This window comes from Schistocerca piceifrons, chromosome 4, assembly GCF_021461385.2.
Source record: "Schistocerca piceifrons isolate TAMUIC-IGC-003096 chromosome 4, iqSchPice1.1, whole genome shotgun sequence".
Classification (NCBI taxonomy): domain Eukaryota; kingdom Metazoa; phylum Arthropoda; class Insecta; order Orthoptera; family Acrididae; genus Schistocerca; species Schistocerca piceifrons.
In genome coordinates, this window is record NC_060141.1 from 427,494,295 (window position 1) to 427,511,608 (window position 17,314).

The 17,314-nt window shown below is 39.0% G+C and overlaps 1 protein-coding gene across 1 annotated transcript; it reads right to left on the minus strand.

The window, feature by feature from the left end:
• Positions 1-6,892: 6,892 nt before the first annotated feature.
• Positions 6,893-16,972, minus strand: LOC124795214 (trafficking protein particle complex subunit 6b). Its single transcript, XM_047259131.1, has 4 exons — positions 16,785-16,972; positions 16,646-16,707; positions 7,448-7,649; positions 6,893-7,094 (listed from the first exon to the last, which is right to left on the minus strand). The coding sequence occupies exons 1-4, from the start codon at positions 16,863-16,865 to the stop codon at positions 6,969-6,971; spliced, it is 471 nt and encodes a 156-aa protein (XP_047115087.1). The 5' UTR covers positions 16,866-16,972; the 3' UTR covers positions 6,893-6,968.
• Between the last annotated feature and the right edge of the window lie 342 nt (positions 16,973-17,314).

Sequence of the window (17,314 nt, forward strand, 5' to 3'; positions counted from 1 at the left end):
CCTGGGTTATTTGCCCACCAGGGTTCTATAAGGGGCATTCAAATGAATACTGGCTACTACTATAAAGTAACGGTAATGGTTTAGTTAACTCAAAAATGTAGTTATACACAGTACACATACTCAAAAATAGTCGCCAAAACTGTTGGAACATTCATCCTATTGCAACTATAGCCAGTTGAATCCACCCTTGAAGTAGTTAGTAGGCTGCTTTTGGATCCAAGCCTGGACCCAGTCACACACTTCGTCACCTGTTGTGAATAGATGTCCACAAATAGCTTGTTTTAGGTGTCCAAACACATGAAAGTCACATGGTGAAAGGTCGGGACTGTATGGGTGGATGTTCCAGAGTTTCCCACCAAAACTGCTGCAATGTCATCTTCACCACACTGGCCATGTGTGGGCAGGCATTATCATGCAGAAGGATAACTCAGTTGGACAACATGCCTCAGCGTTTCAACTTGATGGCTCGTATAAGTATCTGTATAGTGGCTTGATAACGCTGGGAATTGATGGTTGTTCCCCGTTCCAGGAACTTGACAAGCAGTGGGCCCTTGTGGTCAAAAAAGGCGGACACCATGACCTTGTCAGGACTGGCATGCATATTTTGATTTCTTTGGAGGTGGTGAAGCCGCATGTTTCCACTGCTTGGTCTGACGCTTGCTTTCTGGTTCAAAATGGTGACACCACGTTTCCTCACCTGTGACAATACACCACAGAAAGGCGTATTCCTCCTCATGATAACATTGCAGATGACTCAAAGACAGCACCATTTGAGTATTGTGCTGTTCGGTGGTCATTTGATGGAGAACCCACTGCGCACAGATTTTTCGAAAGTTCAAGTGTTGATGCATTATGGTGTCGGTGGTGCCCACGCTCATACCCAGTAACCTATCTTGTCCATGGTGATTCTGCAGTTGTCAAAGACTAAAGCATTCACTTCCACAGCCATTTCTGATGTGATGACACAATGAGCCTGTCCAGGACAAGCATCATCTTCCAGTGACTTGCGACCCTCAAGGAACTGTTTGTGCCATTCCACAACACTTGAATGACTCAGACTGCAATCCCCATACACAGCATTCACCTGTCAATACATTTCACGGCTTCCAACTCCCTCCGCCGCCAAAAATCAAATCACTCCTCGTTCCTTTTTACTCACCTGCACGTTCGGTAGTGGACGATAACTTGTGAGACCACCTTCTCTTCGACGTGAAAGCACACTGGCACTATGCAACATCAAACGGTGCACACATGTCAGTCTCTCTACCAATAGATGGTGCCACTATACCCATAGTTACATGGTACCATCTTACATGTCAGGCAAAGGTAAACCGCACTGACCATGTTTCATTTAAATGAATCTCAATTTTCTTGGTGATAACATGTTTTAAACAGTGCCATGAATTCCACAAAAGAGGCTGCATTTTATGCGTGGAATGTGGTGATAAATAGATGACGTGAACATGGCTTTTTCTTGTTTCATCTATCACACAAATGTGAAATGGTGCCAGTCCAGTATTAGAGTAACAGGATCATCAACAGAAAGCTTCACAAAATGTACAAAATTGTCAGACCACTTAGTAAAACTGAGGTGTCAAATTGAAGTTATCCTCACATGAGATAGTGTGTCGTAATATGCAGTACAGCCAGGATACCCCTGATGTTGCATATTTGGAATAAGTCTACTTGCTCTGGTAATCTAGCCTCACAGTTATGCTCGTCGGTTTGGAGGACAAATCATTACAGCAAATGAAACAGTAGCTTGTGAAGAATATTGTCACATGAATATTGCTGCAACAGCTAAGCAACTTCAGATATTACAGCCCTACAAGCCCGTACACACAAAAAACCTGAAATTCAACACTTATAAAATAAAGGATTCTTGACAATGTCCGTAATGATATTGTCACTGGTCTATGCCTCCGGCCCTGTGAGAACTACGTTCTGATACTTCACAATTTAGCTGTATCCTTCATAGTAGGCACCTTTCCTCTATATTAAAAAACGGTTACCACAATACTAGTACTGTTGGATAAATTAAAAACAATGTCAATTCAGAAAATAGTCATTTTATCAAATTAAATACTAATTACAGTAAGGCAAAGTACCCTTCATTCCCTCATATGGCACTTGTAGTTTCATACCCGAAGATCACCGAAATTACTGAGTTGTATTTTCCTTGAATATTGTGGAAAAACAAACTATAATTTCCACTGGGGCTCATATCCTACATTTGTCCTGTCAGTTGAGAGGTCACACAATTTTGTACTTGCTCCATCTCTTTCAGGTTGTTATACGTATCCACCTACATTATAATAAATACTGTCTGACAGAATTTAAACATCTTATTCAAACCCATTATGCTGAATAGTTGTACACATTTTTCTCAATATATTTGTAATTTTATTTCAAGACCTAAATTTATGAGCTCACTGTTAAATATTTATTCTCAGTTACACAATTTCATGTTAATGATTTTTTCTGCTGCATCTGCTTTTCCATTCTGTGTGCTACTTCTGTTAATAATGGTACCCATACAGACAAATCTTTTTCTTCAGTGACTTAATTTGGATCCAACTGTTTTAGAAATTGGGAGTGATAGTGCATTTCTGTGTCCCTAAAGAAAGAGCAAGTGGGCTGTTGAACTTTGTGCTTACATTCGAGTGGATGATATGAAAAGAAATAAAACTTCACGAAAGACAAAATTTTGCTAGATGTCTCAGAGAGTCAAAATCAATTACCTAAAAAAATAATAATATTCTTAGACTGCTATAAAATGAATGCCCTTAAAATAACTTGAATGAATTTTGTTTAAAATTTTGTGATATTGTTTGTAAAAGCTATCTCCACAATGTTGCTGGCACCTACAACAAGGGGTGGGGAAAGGCAGATTGGCAGAACTGGACTCTGATTCAACAATGACAACCATGCACTCTGACCATGAGCTACTTGCACAGCAGTGCCAACATCTCTTTCAGAATGCATCTAGCGCAGCTAGTCAAATCACTATTGCTGTTAACAGCCTACACTTCAGTGTAAAATTTTTAATTGATATTGATTTCCATTGTTGTCTACAATATATCTTGCTGATGTGATAATAAGTTGCCAACATGTGCATTAATGAAGCGAAAGTGTTGCCGTAATTTGTGATGTGGCTGTACATATTGAGAATGTCTGATAGAGAATTACCTATTTTCCATACAAACAGTTTTGTTTTGTCAACTGTATGTACTGTATGTTACTCATCTTACTCTATAGTTAATTCCCATTTTTCTCAGAATTTCAAACAATTTGCACCATTTTGTCTAATGCTTTTTCTAGGTTGCCAGACCCTACTAACGTGTCTTGATTTTTAAGTCTTGCTTCTATTATTACTTCACAGGAGTATTCCTTTTGTTCTTTCTGGCTTGCCTGTTGTGTAGCAGATGATTTTGTAGGCAGCGGCAAAGATTTGGTGGCTTGTTGCGCAGCTGTAGGAGAAGGAAACGAGGGTACTGTCGTGGTACTGGGTGATTTGACAGCTGCAGTGCCGAATTGGAAGTTGCAGGTCTGTGTGGCCATGTCCTTTGTGGGGCTAGGCATATAAAGACAGCCACTATTAGTGCCAGATGATAAAATGCAGAGCTTTCAGCCAGCCAACAACTTGCGAGCAACAGGGTAAGGTACTTTTTCCTTCACCAGGATCTCCCGGATGGCCCACTCATTGAGATACATGGGACATGAAAACAGGGAATGAGGTGGCATGGTCACCACTACAATTGATACAGCAGAGAGGAGGAGGCAGGCAGTCCCTCTTGAGCATCCCTACCACAAGTAACACATTTGGCTGTGACTTGACAGGACACAAGTGTAGTTGTGGCATCAATACTGCCAGCAATGCATCAGATTTGGAAAGTATGGCCAGATTGTAATGACTTCATAGCTTGCCTTGATCTTCAATGGAAGCACTAAATGATCAAATGTGAGAAAAGAAAAAAAAAGTGAGTTGGCACTCATGTTGCATCAACATTTTTCATTACCAGATGGAATGCAATGACACCCTGATCAGAGGGATAAGTCTGGATTTCTCCCTCAGTCAGACCATCAAGCAGCTGAGTGTAAACACCACCAAAAGAAGAATTCAGCATTCAGTGGGCCTCGACTCAAAACAGGATAGCTGTGGAGGAGTGAAGCTGTAAGCAGTTGTTGGGCTTGAAAATCACAATTTGTCTGTAGAAGCAAAGTCTCATTATGTAAGCGAGAGCAATTTCACACAGCCTACAGTTGTATCAACACCTTTCTGAATAATAAATGAATCAAGTGTAGCAAAGGACTGAGCTTCTCCGGTACATGATATCATGAGGAACCAAGGTGCAGCTGAGAGAGTCTTTGAATCTTTAGCCTCATTCTGTTTATGTTCAGTAGATTCAGACAGAGATGGTGATTAGCTCATTAAAAAAAAAAATCCACCATGATTGCCAGCATCTCCTATGGCACACTTGTTCCAACTGGGGAGGGGGAGGGGGGGGGGGGGCGGCTCAGAGGGGGCTCACCCGCCTTAGATGATTGTTCACACCTCCCAAACTCCTGACAGAGGGACCAATTGGCAAATGGGAAGGTAACAGCTCAGGCTATCACCTGTCCCTGGGCCTGGTCTTTACCAAGTGGTACGTGCGAACCCTACCTGTCAACCCAGGGCTGGTAATTATGCGTCACCCAGGCAGCTGTTACACTTCAAATGTGTAGGCTGGCCTTCAGGAGCACATAGGGAGGAAGAAGAAACAAAGAGAAACCTCAAAAGTTGAAGCAGAGTTAGGAGAGGCAATGGAGATGAAGAAAGAAAGAAAAACAGATGGGAGACTGTTCCAATGCTGTGCTATTGAAACTGCAACACACATTCTCAAAAATATGCAAGACATGTTCTTCAAGAGAGGGGAAAAGAACAGCAGGATAGACATGCTGCGTGGAAAACAGAGAAGTGCTGCAAAGGCTGAAGCCCCGCGGTAACCAAGCACAAACTTACCAAAGAGCAGTGAAGCCCCTGAGGGGCCGTTTCATCATGGCTTCTCAGCATTTCCTATTTATTTCATTTCTAATAACTTATACTGCTGTATTCCTGTTTCTTCCTGAACATTTTTGTACTTACTTCTTTCATAAATCAACTGAATTATTTATTTTGGTACTAAAGATTTCTCTGCAGTAGCCTTCCTTGTATCTCTATTTGTCTGTCCAACATTTGTGATTGCCCTTTTTAGAGATGTCCATTCTCTTCGACTAAACTGCGTACTGTAGCACTCCTTACGGCAGTATCTACAGCCTTAGAGAACTTCAAACACACCTCACCATTCCCCAATGCTTCACTATCCCACTTCTTTCCAAAACGATTCTCCTACTCTTCATCACTACTAAGTTATGGTCTGAATCTATATCTGCTCCTGGGTACCCTTGCAATCCAATACCTAATTTCAGGATCTCTGTCTGCCAATAATGTAATCAAAATGGAACCTTCCAGTGTCCCAGGCCTTTTCCAATTTTACCACCTCCTTTTGTGAGTTCCGAGTAGTGTATTCACTACTGCTAGCTCAAAATTGTTGCAGGACTCAATTAGTCGTCGTCCTTACTCGTTTCTGCAACCTGAATGATATTCTCCCGTAGTGCTACCGTCTATTCCTTCCCTCATTACAGCATTCTGACCACCCAGGACTACTAGATTTTCATCTCCCTTTTAACACTGAATTACCCTTTCAATTGCCCCTCTATCTCTTCATGTTCTGCTTGTAAAATCAGCACGTATATCTAATTCTACTGTTGTTGGCACTAGTTTCATTTGATTTTGATGGGAAAAACCTATCACTGAAATGTTCACTGTAACTCGTGTTCTGCCCTACCTTTCTATTCACAATAATTTCTGCACCCATTAGACAATTTTCTGCAGATGTTGATATTAGTATACATATTCATCTGACCAAAAATCCTGATTTCTTCATTTCGTTTTACTACCCCAACTATATCTAGACAGAAACTTTCCATTTCTCTCTTCAGATTTTCTAGCTTCCCAACCACATTCAGACTTCTGACATTTCATGCTCCAACTCTTGGTATGTAACCCTTCCATTAGTTATTCCATCTTTTTCTCGTGACACCTCTCCCTTAGCAGTCCCATCTGGAAGATCTTAATGGGGAACTAAACCAGAATTTTTGATAATGGAGATCACGATGACACTTTTTCAATAACAGGCCACATGTCCTGTGGATACACATTATGTGTTGTTAATGAAGTAGTTTCCACTGTCTTCTGCATTGTGATCCCATTGAACATTGCTGATTCCTCCACCTTTTACGGGCACCCAGGTACAAGAGGGTGCACCAAAACACTGTCTGCTCTCCTGTCCTCCTCGACAAGACTGTCCACAGAATGGGTGAGACTCCTTAATACCAGAAGTCATTGGTTTCCATTTTTATTGATTTTTATTCAAAATTTAAGCAGTGGCTGCATTCAACCCTGAGATCTAGGATGTTATGGTTCTAGTAAAAGAAATTATACATAGACCACAGCAAATAGTGCTTGTAATGAGTAGTGATAAGTAATATGTTCATTTTTATTACATTTAAGCCACCATGCTATTTAGTATTTTGTAAATGCCCAGCATGCAGCTATACACACACACACACACACACACACACACACACACACACACACACACACACACACTTACTTCATTCATCTTGATATGTGTGACTGAGTAAGGAAAGAGCCTACTTCCTTTATTTTTTGTCAATATAGTAGTAATACATGTACATAATACCTAAACAGAGCACCAGTAGCTTATTTTTCATAGAAGTGGTGTTTTTATGCATAATAGAAAAATGTTATCGAACACAGTGTATTAAAGATTGTTACAACAACAACACGGACAGAAAAAAATACCATTTTATTATTCACAGAACAAAAATTGTGGCAATGTCTGACTTCTATAAGTTGCATGATGTCATGTCCTCTGCACCTGAATGTGGAATTTGCATGCTGGCATTGACTGGACTTCAGCTGTCACCATACTATTGATACCAAGATTAGACAAAGCACCACGTATCAGTCCACAAGTGAATGCTACATACTGTAAAGAAAACATTCATTTATGAAATAAACCAACATTTTTTCCCTAAAAGCATCATACTATAATGGAACAATTTCAATCACAGAAATGAAGTAATTGTGGATTTTTAATCAAAGTGTAAAAAAATGCTAACTACTATTACTTGCAATATCAAAGATTTTCAGATAGCAAACAATGACTGTGTAATAGTCCATATAATATTAACCGTAATTATCATTAAGGAAACTATGGGCTTACAAAATAAAAGGGCATTGGCATACAAAATTTCATTGTTTGCTTTAACTCTATTTAGTGAGATTACATAACAATGTAGATATTTTATAGCTGGACACACTTGTAATTTGTGTACATACCCTAGGAGCTAGTTCAAGATACTGGCGACCTGTTGACAGTCTAGTTAGAAATCGGAATGCATTATCTTGGAGTACATATACACCTTGATGATTGGTCCTTAGATTATCAATCTGTTTCTTATTGATGGATGACCAAAAATCAGTACATATAAATTTCATGGTATCAAGTTCATCTTTGAACCGTGGCCACTCTTTTGTTAACCTGTTTTAAAGTAAACAGGAATATTAGTTTAGAATCAGAAATCACCTTCTCAAAATTATAACTATACAAGGTTAAAAAATAATCCAAATCCAACTACTACAAGTGGAAAATAGAACTTCTCAGTAGCCTGTAGTAAAGTAAAAATTATTGGTACAGCTCCAATATGACACACATATTACTTTAGATGATACAATCACATATTTTTATTTGAGAAGTATACCGTAAACCCACTTCTGCACATTGTACTTCTTTGAAGTTCTAGTACTTTTCTCACATACCTCCCTCGAGGCAAAAGTTAGGAGTACAGAGGCTTCTTTACTTACTCTCTCCTTTGAATGAGATTCAACAACAGTCCCCAATGTTACCTGTAATTTTTTTCTGATTTTCTAAAGGAAGCAGATCAGTTATTAACCAGATATTGTCAAGAAGTGAAACACAAGCTCAGATTGGGAAGGAAATCAGTCATGTCCCCAAAGAAAATGCTCTGTATACACCTTAAGCAATTTAGGGAAACCACAAAAAAATCTGAATACAGGTGGCCACATCTGAATTACTATTCTTGGATTTTTTCAAAGTTTTGTTTGTTGTTAGCATTTTACTGTTAACTTTCATACTGCCTTGAACTCTACACTGCAGAGCAGCCAGTGTGAGGACTGTGAAGTGACCATCACTTCTTCTACCCTTCACATTCCTTTCTTCTATAACTCACCATGATTAGCTTTTCCTTCAGCCCATGAATATAAGCAGAATTTGTTATCACATCATTACTACTTTGCCTCCAAAACAGTGTCATATAGAAATAATGCTTACATTTATAGCTAACATGGCATTGTGGGGTTACACCGCAGTTTGTTCACTTGGCACTGCTTTTTTATATCCATCTGTGGAACTACAACTGCTGTTTCTCATAGAGTATTGTTTGTCTGCAATGGGTGTGGACAGACATCAAAGTAAACAGTACTACTTGCTCTAAGAATTGCAATTTCTGCTAACTGACAGCTCAAATGAAAATGCAACAGTTGAGGAAGCATGCAGAATATGTGGAAGGGAATACGCCCTTACTAGCTACCCCAACTGCCAGTTTCAATGATCCCAAATATAGCTGTCCATGCTAACTATTTATTGTAAAGTTCTGTTTACCTTTTCTCTTTTCCTAAAAGATCTTAACTCCAAGTTTCAAAAGCCAAAAGTCTTTAATTTCTGTGTGACAGTCCATCTGCTGCATTTGATTAAGGAGTTAACTATTCTGTGTTTACACTTCATTGTGCACTATCCTTTTCTACAGAAAGAATAATATTGAAAAAGTATTGTGTTTTATATGATCCAGCAATTTGAAAATTTGTCACTTTCAAAATCACAAAGAACCATTTCCAATCAACAAACGGCCACTGAAATAAAAATTGATGATGATCTGACAAAGTTATTCACTACATCCTGGTGAATTTCTATTAAGCTGCCCAGCACTTCACTGTAAATTTGCACAAGTTTTCTATCAGCGAGTACCTATTTCAGAAAACTATTTAAAAACAATAAATACCTGATATAGCCTTAAACGGAATATTTACCATGAGATGCACATTTTTTTTATGGGAAGGAAACCAAATGGTCTCTTATGTAAACTGTGGCCTCTCAGGCAAGAAAATACATCCCCAGTGTGCACCAGTTTAGAATACTCAGTCCTTAAGCAATTTAAACAAAGAAATACTCACCCTTCAAACAAAGAATATTTAAACGCAATCAATGTAAAAGTAATCATCTTGTGGCTTGGTATTTCATGGCCATTTACAGACCACCTGAAGCTTTTTTTTTAAGCACACAAAAGAATTTCTGTGTCTACTACATCACAAAGCAGACCGTGGGTATGTTAAACTGACTAAATTTGCAGTGTGGCTGCATTGTGGGGTTTTAAGGTACTAAACTACTATGGTCGTTCAATTTTAAAACAGAAAGGAAAGGAGGAACTGGTGAGGGGTTGGGGTGGGGTGGGGGCTAATACGAAAACTGGCATACGATTGCAATGTAGGGTTTTAAGGGACCAAACTACTATGAGTAGTCAAATTTAAAACAGAAAGAAAAGGAGCGGGGGGTAAAGAGAAAATTGGTATAAGACAACCATCAGCCACAAGAAGGGTTAAGAATTTATTAATAGTAAGGAGGAGGGGGGGGGGGAGGGACTGAAAAATGAGAGATTACAGGGGTAGCTGTCAGCTGAGAAGAATTTGTAGCCCATCATGGCTTGTCATGTAGCAGAACGCACACTCCCAACTGACCAGGCTACCGCACATACTTACCAGGTCAACAGAGTCAACAAGTCAGGTATCTCATAGTGGTACTAAAACAATTTTTACGAAGAAATTAAGACTCTGAGTAATATTAAAATTGAGTTGGGATGTCAAGAGCCAAACCAGCCATCCAATTGGGGGCAGTGGCAGCCACAAGTCCCCTGGTGCTAAAAATGAAGCAGAAGGTGAACCTTCTCCTTCATTTGACAGCCAGTAAGACAATAATATGAAGGTTTTGAAAAACATATACAGTCTACTCTGACAGAGTGGGGCAGTTTGTCGTATGATATATCCAGAGATCAGATTGGTGTGACCAATATGGAGGCAGCAGAAGATTGTGAATTCATAGTGAGATCGACAAAAGGGAGACTGCAAAGTATTTGTAAATTCTTTTATAGTCCGAACTTAGGTTATGGCAGTGATGCTCCATTCTCTGTTCCACACCGCTATGAGTCTGATGTATGTACGTCAGATCCCAGTACGCTTATTTTCAGAGCATCCTTCCCGATGGCCTCCTTGATGAGCTGAGCCACGAGTTATTTCCTCGTGATCTTAACATGACATGGAGAACCAGAAGACTACCACCATCTTCCCATTATTGTGAGCGTCTCTGAGGAGACCTCGTACATGCTAGGAACAACAGTGAGTTACAGTCTATAAGCTGCTCTATGGTGTCACTGCAGATTAGGAAAGTCCACATGATTGGATGCAGATGTAGTAAAGGCCACATTTTCCATCAGTTCTAACATCCACTACATAACTGGGGTGTTATTCAAATTTCTGACCAAGACCACTTTACCAAAAGTCTTACTTGTTTTTCATGAAATGGGGCACTGAAATGGAAATTCTGGATGGCTACAAACGTGTGGTCTAGCTAAGGAGTAATTGGTAGTGTCCGATTCATAAAGGGGAGAATCCTTTCCTCTACCAGTGGAGGCTGACCACATAGCTCATCCAGAACATAGTTGTCATGAGACCGATATCCCACAATGGTATATCGGGTCTAGGGTCACAATCCTAATGGCACTGTTAATCCATAGGCCAGACTTTCATAATATGAACATGATAAATAGTCAGCGCCACAGGAGATGTTTCTGAGACAACTTAGGATATTAAGTTTTAACTGTTATGTCCATTTAAGTTGTCATGTATGGGGTAACTCAGTTCAATAGTCATCAAATATGAGTCCTAAGGAGTAAAGTGTCTTGACCATACTGAACAGCTCATTATGTAGGTATACACTAGTGTGCCCAGCCTACCAAGTTTCCTGCACTCGCTTTTGCCATGCTTCTGATAGGCAGCCCACAGTGTGTTTATATGACTGTCATGTTCCAGGACTTGTCTTTACTGTAATGTAGACTTCTTAAGTCATGCTATTGGCACAACTCTGTACAGATTTGTTATGAAGATTGTTAGATGTTTAACCTGATGATATTATTTTGAACAAAATCAGTTGTGACACAACAAACACTTACCAATACAGCTGTGGCAGTTTCTTATTAATATTAGCATATTAATCTACGCTCTTTAATGGGCAAACTGTGTGGATACTGCTTTAACACGTTAACTGAAAGAGTTCCCTGCTTTCAAAGGAAATATTTTGATCTGTATTTACCAAGTTATAGTTCCTATCACTGCATGGTTATTGATTGTGTAATTATTTGGCAGCACAGCTGCTATTTTTTCCAGAAAAAATAACTCCCACTCTGACTCCATGGCAAAGCCAAATAAGACCTTGATTTAATGGTAGTATACAATATTTTCTCACAGAGCAAACTCAGCAGTTCAACAGCCATGACTTTCAAGTCTGCTTCATGATCCAGGTAATTTGGGTTTCTTGTATCATCTGTACAATCATCTCACTACTAACTCCCTATATCTGTCACCCACCCATTCCCTGACATCCATTATATTTTTTTCTCTCTCTTTTGTCCTATACCATTAGTCTACTTCCCTACTACTTGCTTCTTTATTCCTTTCCCCTCTAACTGCCTACCTCAGTTACATCATGATTGTAGTTACAGTTGCCACTGTTATTAAGCAGCAAGAAGCAAGTTGGTAAGAAATACATAGTTTCCTAGCTTTTCAAAGCTGACATTTCATTTTCTTGTTTCTCTTTGTTTCTTTGTACCCACAATGAATTTTTCTTTGGCATAACATTTTTTAAATTAAACGTGAACATTAAAAATGCCTTAATCAATAAGTAGACCCAACATTATATGACCACGAGTAATTTTTCAAATTTGAAGGCATGGTTCTATTTCCAGTGTTTTGATGACATAAGTCAAGAACAACTCAGTTGAAAACATAACAGCTAAGATAAAGTAGTAAAAAAGTTATTGTTTCACATCACAGAGAGAGTGCTAGTACTGAAGCTAACCCAGCTCTTTGGAGAGGAACTGAAATATATTGAGAGCACAATTTAAAATTTAGCAAATACTGCACAATGTCCCAAGAGAGCGATTTGTTTTACTATAATGACAATCATTACTTAAAAAATCAACAACAGAATAAAAATGGGGTAATGTAAACACTAGAGCTTCACCTGCTCCCAAAATCAGACTATACACAGTTCACACAAAGCAACTGATTCTCTAGTGCCAGTTCTCAAATAGCAAGGAAGTCCAGAAGGAAAAACAATTTCCCTCTGACTACAGGGTATTCAGGATAGATATTACTGTCATACGATACTTTTGTGTAATTAAGTAACTCTCAGTTCTACATACCACACAACACACCCGCTGCTTGACTTAAAAAGCAGCTGCACACAACAGATTTATCATCATCCCTTTGAAAACAAAGACGGACTAAAATTGTCACATAAACTGTGCAAACAAATACAGTCAGAAAAAATGCCTAAAATTTTCTGGAGAAGTAATAAAATCAAGCCACAAACATTCTGTTTTTATGTGACGTTACTGTGAGGAACATGTCCCTTATACGGTGCCATACATGAAAATCAGAAAGTGGCCAGCTATACGAGAAATTTGTGTGTTCCATTTGCAATAATTCAAGGCATGTTGAAGAAGGGGGATTGCATCCAGAAACAATCACACATTGCGACACGATAAAGATAATCAGTGTTGGCATTTTAATCACAAAAATACTTGCTTGGGTCACACAAATATTATGTTCTGATCAGCTAAGGAGAGAACCATGCTTCTATTGCACATAGAAAGAGGGTAATATGAAATTATGTAGTATGCCTCCATAAAAAAACTATGCTATTAAGGAAAGCTAATTACTGATCATGCTAATTAATAAAGAAAGTAATGTGGAGGTTTAATGTGCTGTAGACGGTTGAATGATTAAAGACAAAGCACAAGCTAGGATTTGAAAACAAATAGGTCACACCCTTTCATAGTAATCCTCTAAGCATTAGCAAAATCACAGAAATTCAAAATTTGAATGGACAGACAGGGATCTGAGTTGCTGTAGGCCTAACTCTCAAATATAAGTCCATGCTAATTAACTGTACCGGTAGTGATGGGAGGAGAGAATTCTTCTTGTCAACTGAGTTAATGGCAATATATTGTACTGCTCTGAAACAGACTATACTACAGAAACAGCAACGCTGTGGCAATTGCCAATAGTAAGAAAAATGAATTTAGACACTAAGAGGACTAAAAATTTGTATACTTTCCAGAAAATAAATTTACATTTTCTACAGGCAGTGCTCAGAAAAATTAAGAATAAATTGGATGGGAGGTTAAGTTTAAATGAATGCTGATGAAGGAAAATGTGGGAAGGAATAATGACAATATTATGGAAAAGAGAGGTTGCACCTCACCATCCATGTGTGAGAGCATTGCATTTGTGTGAATATATTGATTGATTTTAACAAGAGAGTTAAAACAGCTTAGGTCTAACCCGCCACTGCCCGCACCAAAACTAGGTTTATTGTGCGCTATCGCTCCCTGTATATCTAGGAAAGCCAACCAGTGCCCTTAAATAGTGCAAGGAGTCTCTCTACCAGTTTTTTGTTAGACACAATTTCTTCAGGTCTAGTTGTCCCGAAGTTTCTGTATCTTTTACTCTCAAATTCCATACATTCAAAGATTAGGTGTGATGCAGTTTCTTCACCTTCATCACAGATCCTACATTTAGGGTCCTCTTCCATTATAGCCATTCTGTGTAGGTGTTTTTTGAAGTTCCCATGGCTGGTCATCAGTCTAGTCATGAGTTTGATCTCTTTCCTGTTCAATCCCAGGATTACAGAGCTTCTTTTAAAACATGGGTTGGGCATGATTACCTTACCATGTTTTTGTTTATGGACCTTGGTCCAATATCCTACATGCTGTTTCCTAAGCCAGTTCCGTAGTTCTAATTTGTTCATAGCCTTGGTGGTAGTCAAGACAGGTTCTGGTCCAATAAATGGAGTTGTTGGCCCCATCCTAGCCAATCTATCGGCTTGTTCATTGCCACAGATCCCTGAGTGGCCAGGGACCCACACTAGGTACACCCTATTGCTTCCCCCCTAGTTCCACCAGAGCCCTGTGGCAATCTGCAACGATCTTAGATCTTGTTGCAGGAGCTGCCAATGATTTTAGGGCTGCCCAAATAGATGTAGACGCTACAGTCATTGAAGCACCTACTCATATTCTCCTCCACACATGCCCTGGTGTGAATATATACATGTGTGTGTGCTTTTTTGTCTAATACAGAAGAAGGCTTTTTGTCCAAAAGTTTACTTGTTTAGAATTCTTTTTGTTGTGCCTGTCTGCAACTCAATATTTCCATATAGGGTGAATAGCAATCTATCTTTTTCATAATGTTGCCTTGAATGTTGACTAAGCAGCAGTAAACAAGGAATTTAAAGTGATTGTGTGGTCACTAAATCTGCAAGTACAATCAGTTGGGATGGACAAACTCAAGATTGAAAAGGAAGGGGGGGGGGGGGGGGGGGAGACGGAGAGAGAGGGAGAGTGAAAAGAAATTGGAGTGGAGAAGTTGACTGAGAAAATTGAAAAGAATAGATTAAAATGGTTTGGGCATGTGAAGGGGATGGGAGAGGGAAGAATACCAAGAAGACTTGTGGACCGAGAACAAGATGGACTGATACAATAAAGGTGAGTTTAAGGAGGAGAAATCTGCTATGGAACCAAACAGTGGAAGAAGCATGGTGGAAACACCGAGTAAAGTGGCGAAGTACCATTGATACCCCAACCCGACCAGATGTTGGACTGAGGGGAAACGAAGATGATGAATGTATTGTGGGACAAATTATGATTCACAGTTACAAAAATTTGGACGAATACATACATAGTTAGAAATGATACATCCCCAGCATTTACTAGTGTTGTTACCAAAAGCCCCTAATAGCAATTGCAAGTGTTGCAAAATAGGTTTAAAACAAAGTGTACATTCTACAGATGTCGAATGCAGCACATTTTACTATTACTGAGGTAATTCATGAAGTGTTCAATGTTGTTTTAAGGGTCTCCTATTACAAAGTCTCTCAAGTGTGCAAGGGAAGCAAGATAACCATTACTCATCATATTAATGTAAATTAAAGTATACCTCTTCCTCCATCCTGTATATGTGTAGCACAGTATCAAGGCCATTTTAAGGTTCCAGCAACACATGACACCATTTGGAACAATACAGCTGTGAGGTTTCTACATAGATCTTGTTATTATTGGTAGCAGCTACTTGGAAAGCCAAGCTGAGTATTGCCTCAACAGCATATAAAATGTTCTGAGAATAGAAAAATGTCTTCAACTCTACATGATTTACCAAGTTCTAAAAGCTTGCGTGTGATGACTTAAACTTTACATTTGTAATCTTGTCCTTACTTCTGCTCTTCTTCCCCCAAAATATATTTCTGCTGCCTCTAATTATATGATTTGTTACATAACATCAGAAAATCTGCAGGTAAGGTCATTATTTTCATTACAAGAATCAAGCTGGATCTTATCAGTTTTCAATTTAATCTAAACACTGCCATCTGACACCACATGACAAAAACATTGAAATGCTATATTGGTCTTAAAAATACCTAAGTTTATGAGTACAGACCTACTGTCAAAGAATCAAAACTGGAAGCATTTAATTCATACAAGTACTGAACTAATGATTTGATCACCTACAGTTCAATTAAAGCCAAAATAACTGGCAGAATTTCGAGCAACTTTAGAATATTGTTAACTTGAGTCTGTGCAGAAAAATAACTTGTACAAAGGTATAAAAAGCTACCATTCTACCCTCACTTCGTAGGTACATTTATTAAGAAGGTTCCGTGACATACGGCTCAACGGAAAAAATTAACATCACAATACTTTGGAGAACATATCTAGGCGTGTAGAGAACTTCAAATTTTTGCACAATCTCGAAAATTCATAAAAAAGACGACGGGATGCACATCTATTTCATATTGTACATTTTTTACATTATCATGACCGTCCCAAGTTTACGTGAACTGGAAGAACCAGGGTCATAAAAGCTAGTTGCTGCACTAGCACAAACGCCTAGGCTAGCACATAGTTTACGGAAAATATATGTAATTTACACGGGTAATCCATTAGAATTTTACACATTATGCCCAGTGCTTTAAGAACTATATCATAGCATAAACTACAAGGCACTGAATTTTTCGGTAAGCTATCACAAAGATGATTTTTCATGACGCATCATTCGTGTGTGTTTCACATTTTGCACTGAGCTGTTACCCAGCAGTTTTCTCGACAAATGACACTTAACTCTGCGTTCACGCACCTTTCAATAATTCTATATCCTGACGAAAATCCAATGTATTCCAATGTTGACAGGTCCGATGCCTAGAAGAAATTAATTGTTACACTATGCTGTCATCAAAACACATTTTGTTATCACCTGAATTATATCACTCTTCTACCTGTTTATCTTTCTCGCAATCTTTGAAAGCATAGGCGACGAGTTCCGAGTGAAGGTATTCAAACAACGCTTCGTCTGCCATACTCTTCTTTAATATAAACAGTTAATGTGTATGTAACGATGAACTTAACCAAACATCTCTTCTCTCACTGACATTTTCAAAACAGACACTTGATAGTCTTTGGTTATAGGTTAGAAGAGTAGGAATGTCTATGGAGTGAGGCAGCGAGCATTGGCGCAGAATGAGATTTCTGGTTGGTTGGTTCGACGGAGGGGACCAGACAGCGCGATCATCGGTCCCATCGGATAAGCGAAGGAAATCGGCCGTGCCCGTTCAAAGGAACCATCCCGGTGTTTGCGTGAAGCGATTTACTGAAGTCACGGAAAACGTAAATCAGGATGGCCGGACGCGGTTTTAACCGTCATCCTCCTGATTGTTTTTCGACACTGGGACAAGAAGTGACAGGAAACATTAATACTTTGTTAAGTTTTCTACTGCACTTATTCAAGTTATCGAATTTCTGTTCCAAT

Excerpts from the sequence above, each read along its gene's own strand:
- LOC124795214 (XM_047259131.1), bottom strand. The coding sequence starts at position 16,865 with ATGGCAGACGAAGCGTTGTTTGAATACCTTCACTCGGAACTCGTCGCC. Across the intron at positions 16,708-16,784 it reads ATTGCGAGAAAGATAAACAG|GCATCGGACCTGTCAACATT; the intron begins GTAGAAGAGTGA and ends AATTTCTTCTAG. Across the intron at positions 7,095-7,447 it reads ATCTTGAACTAGCTCCTAGG|TATGTAGCATTCACTTGTGG; the intron begins GTATGTACACAA and ends TTTTCTTTACAG.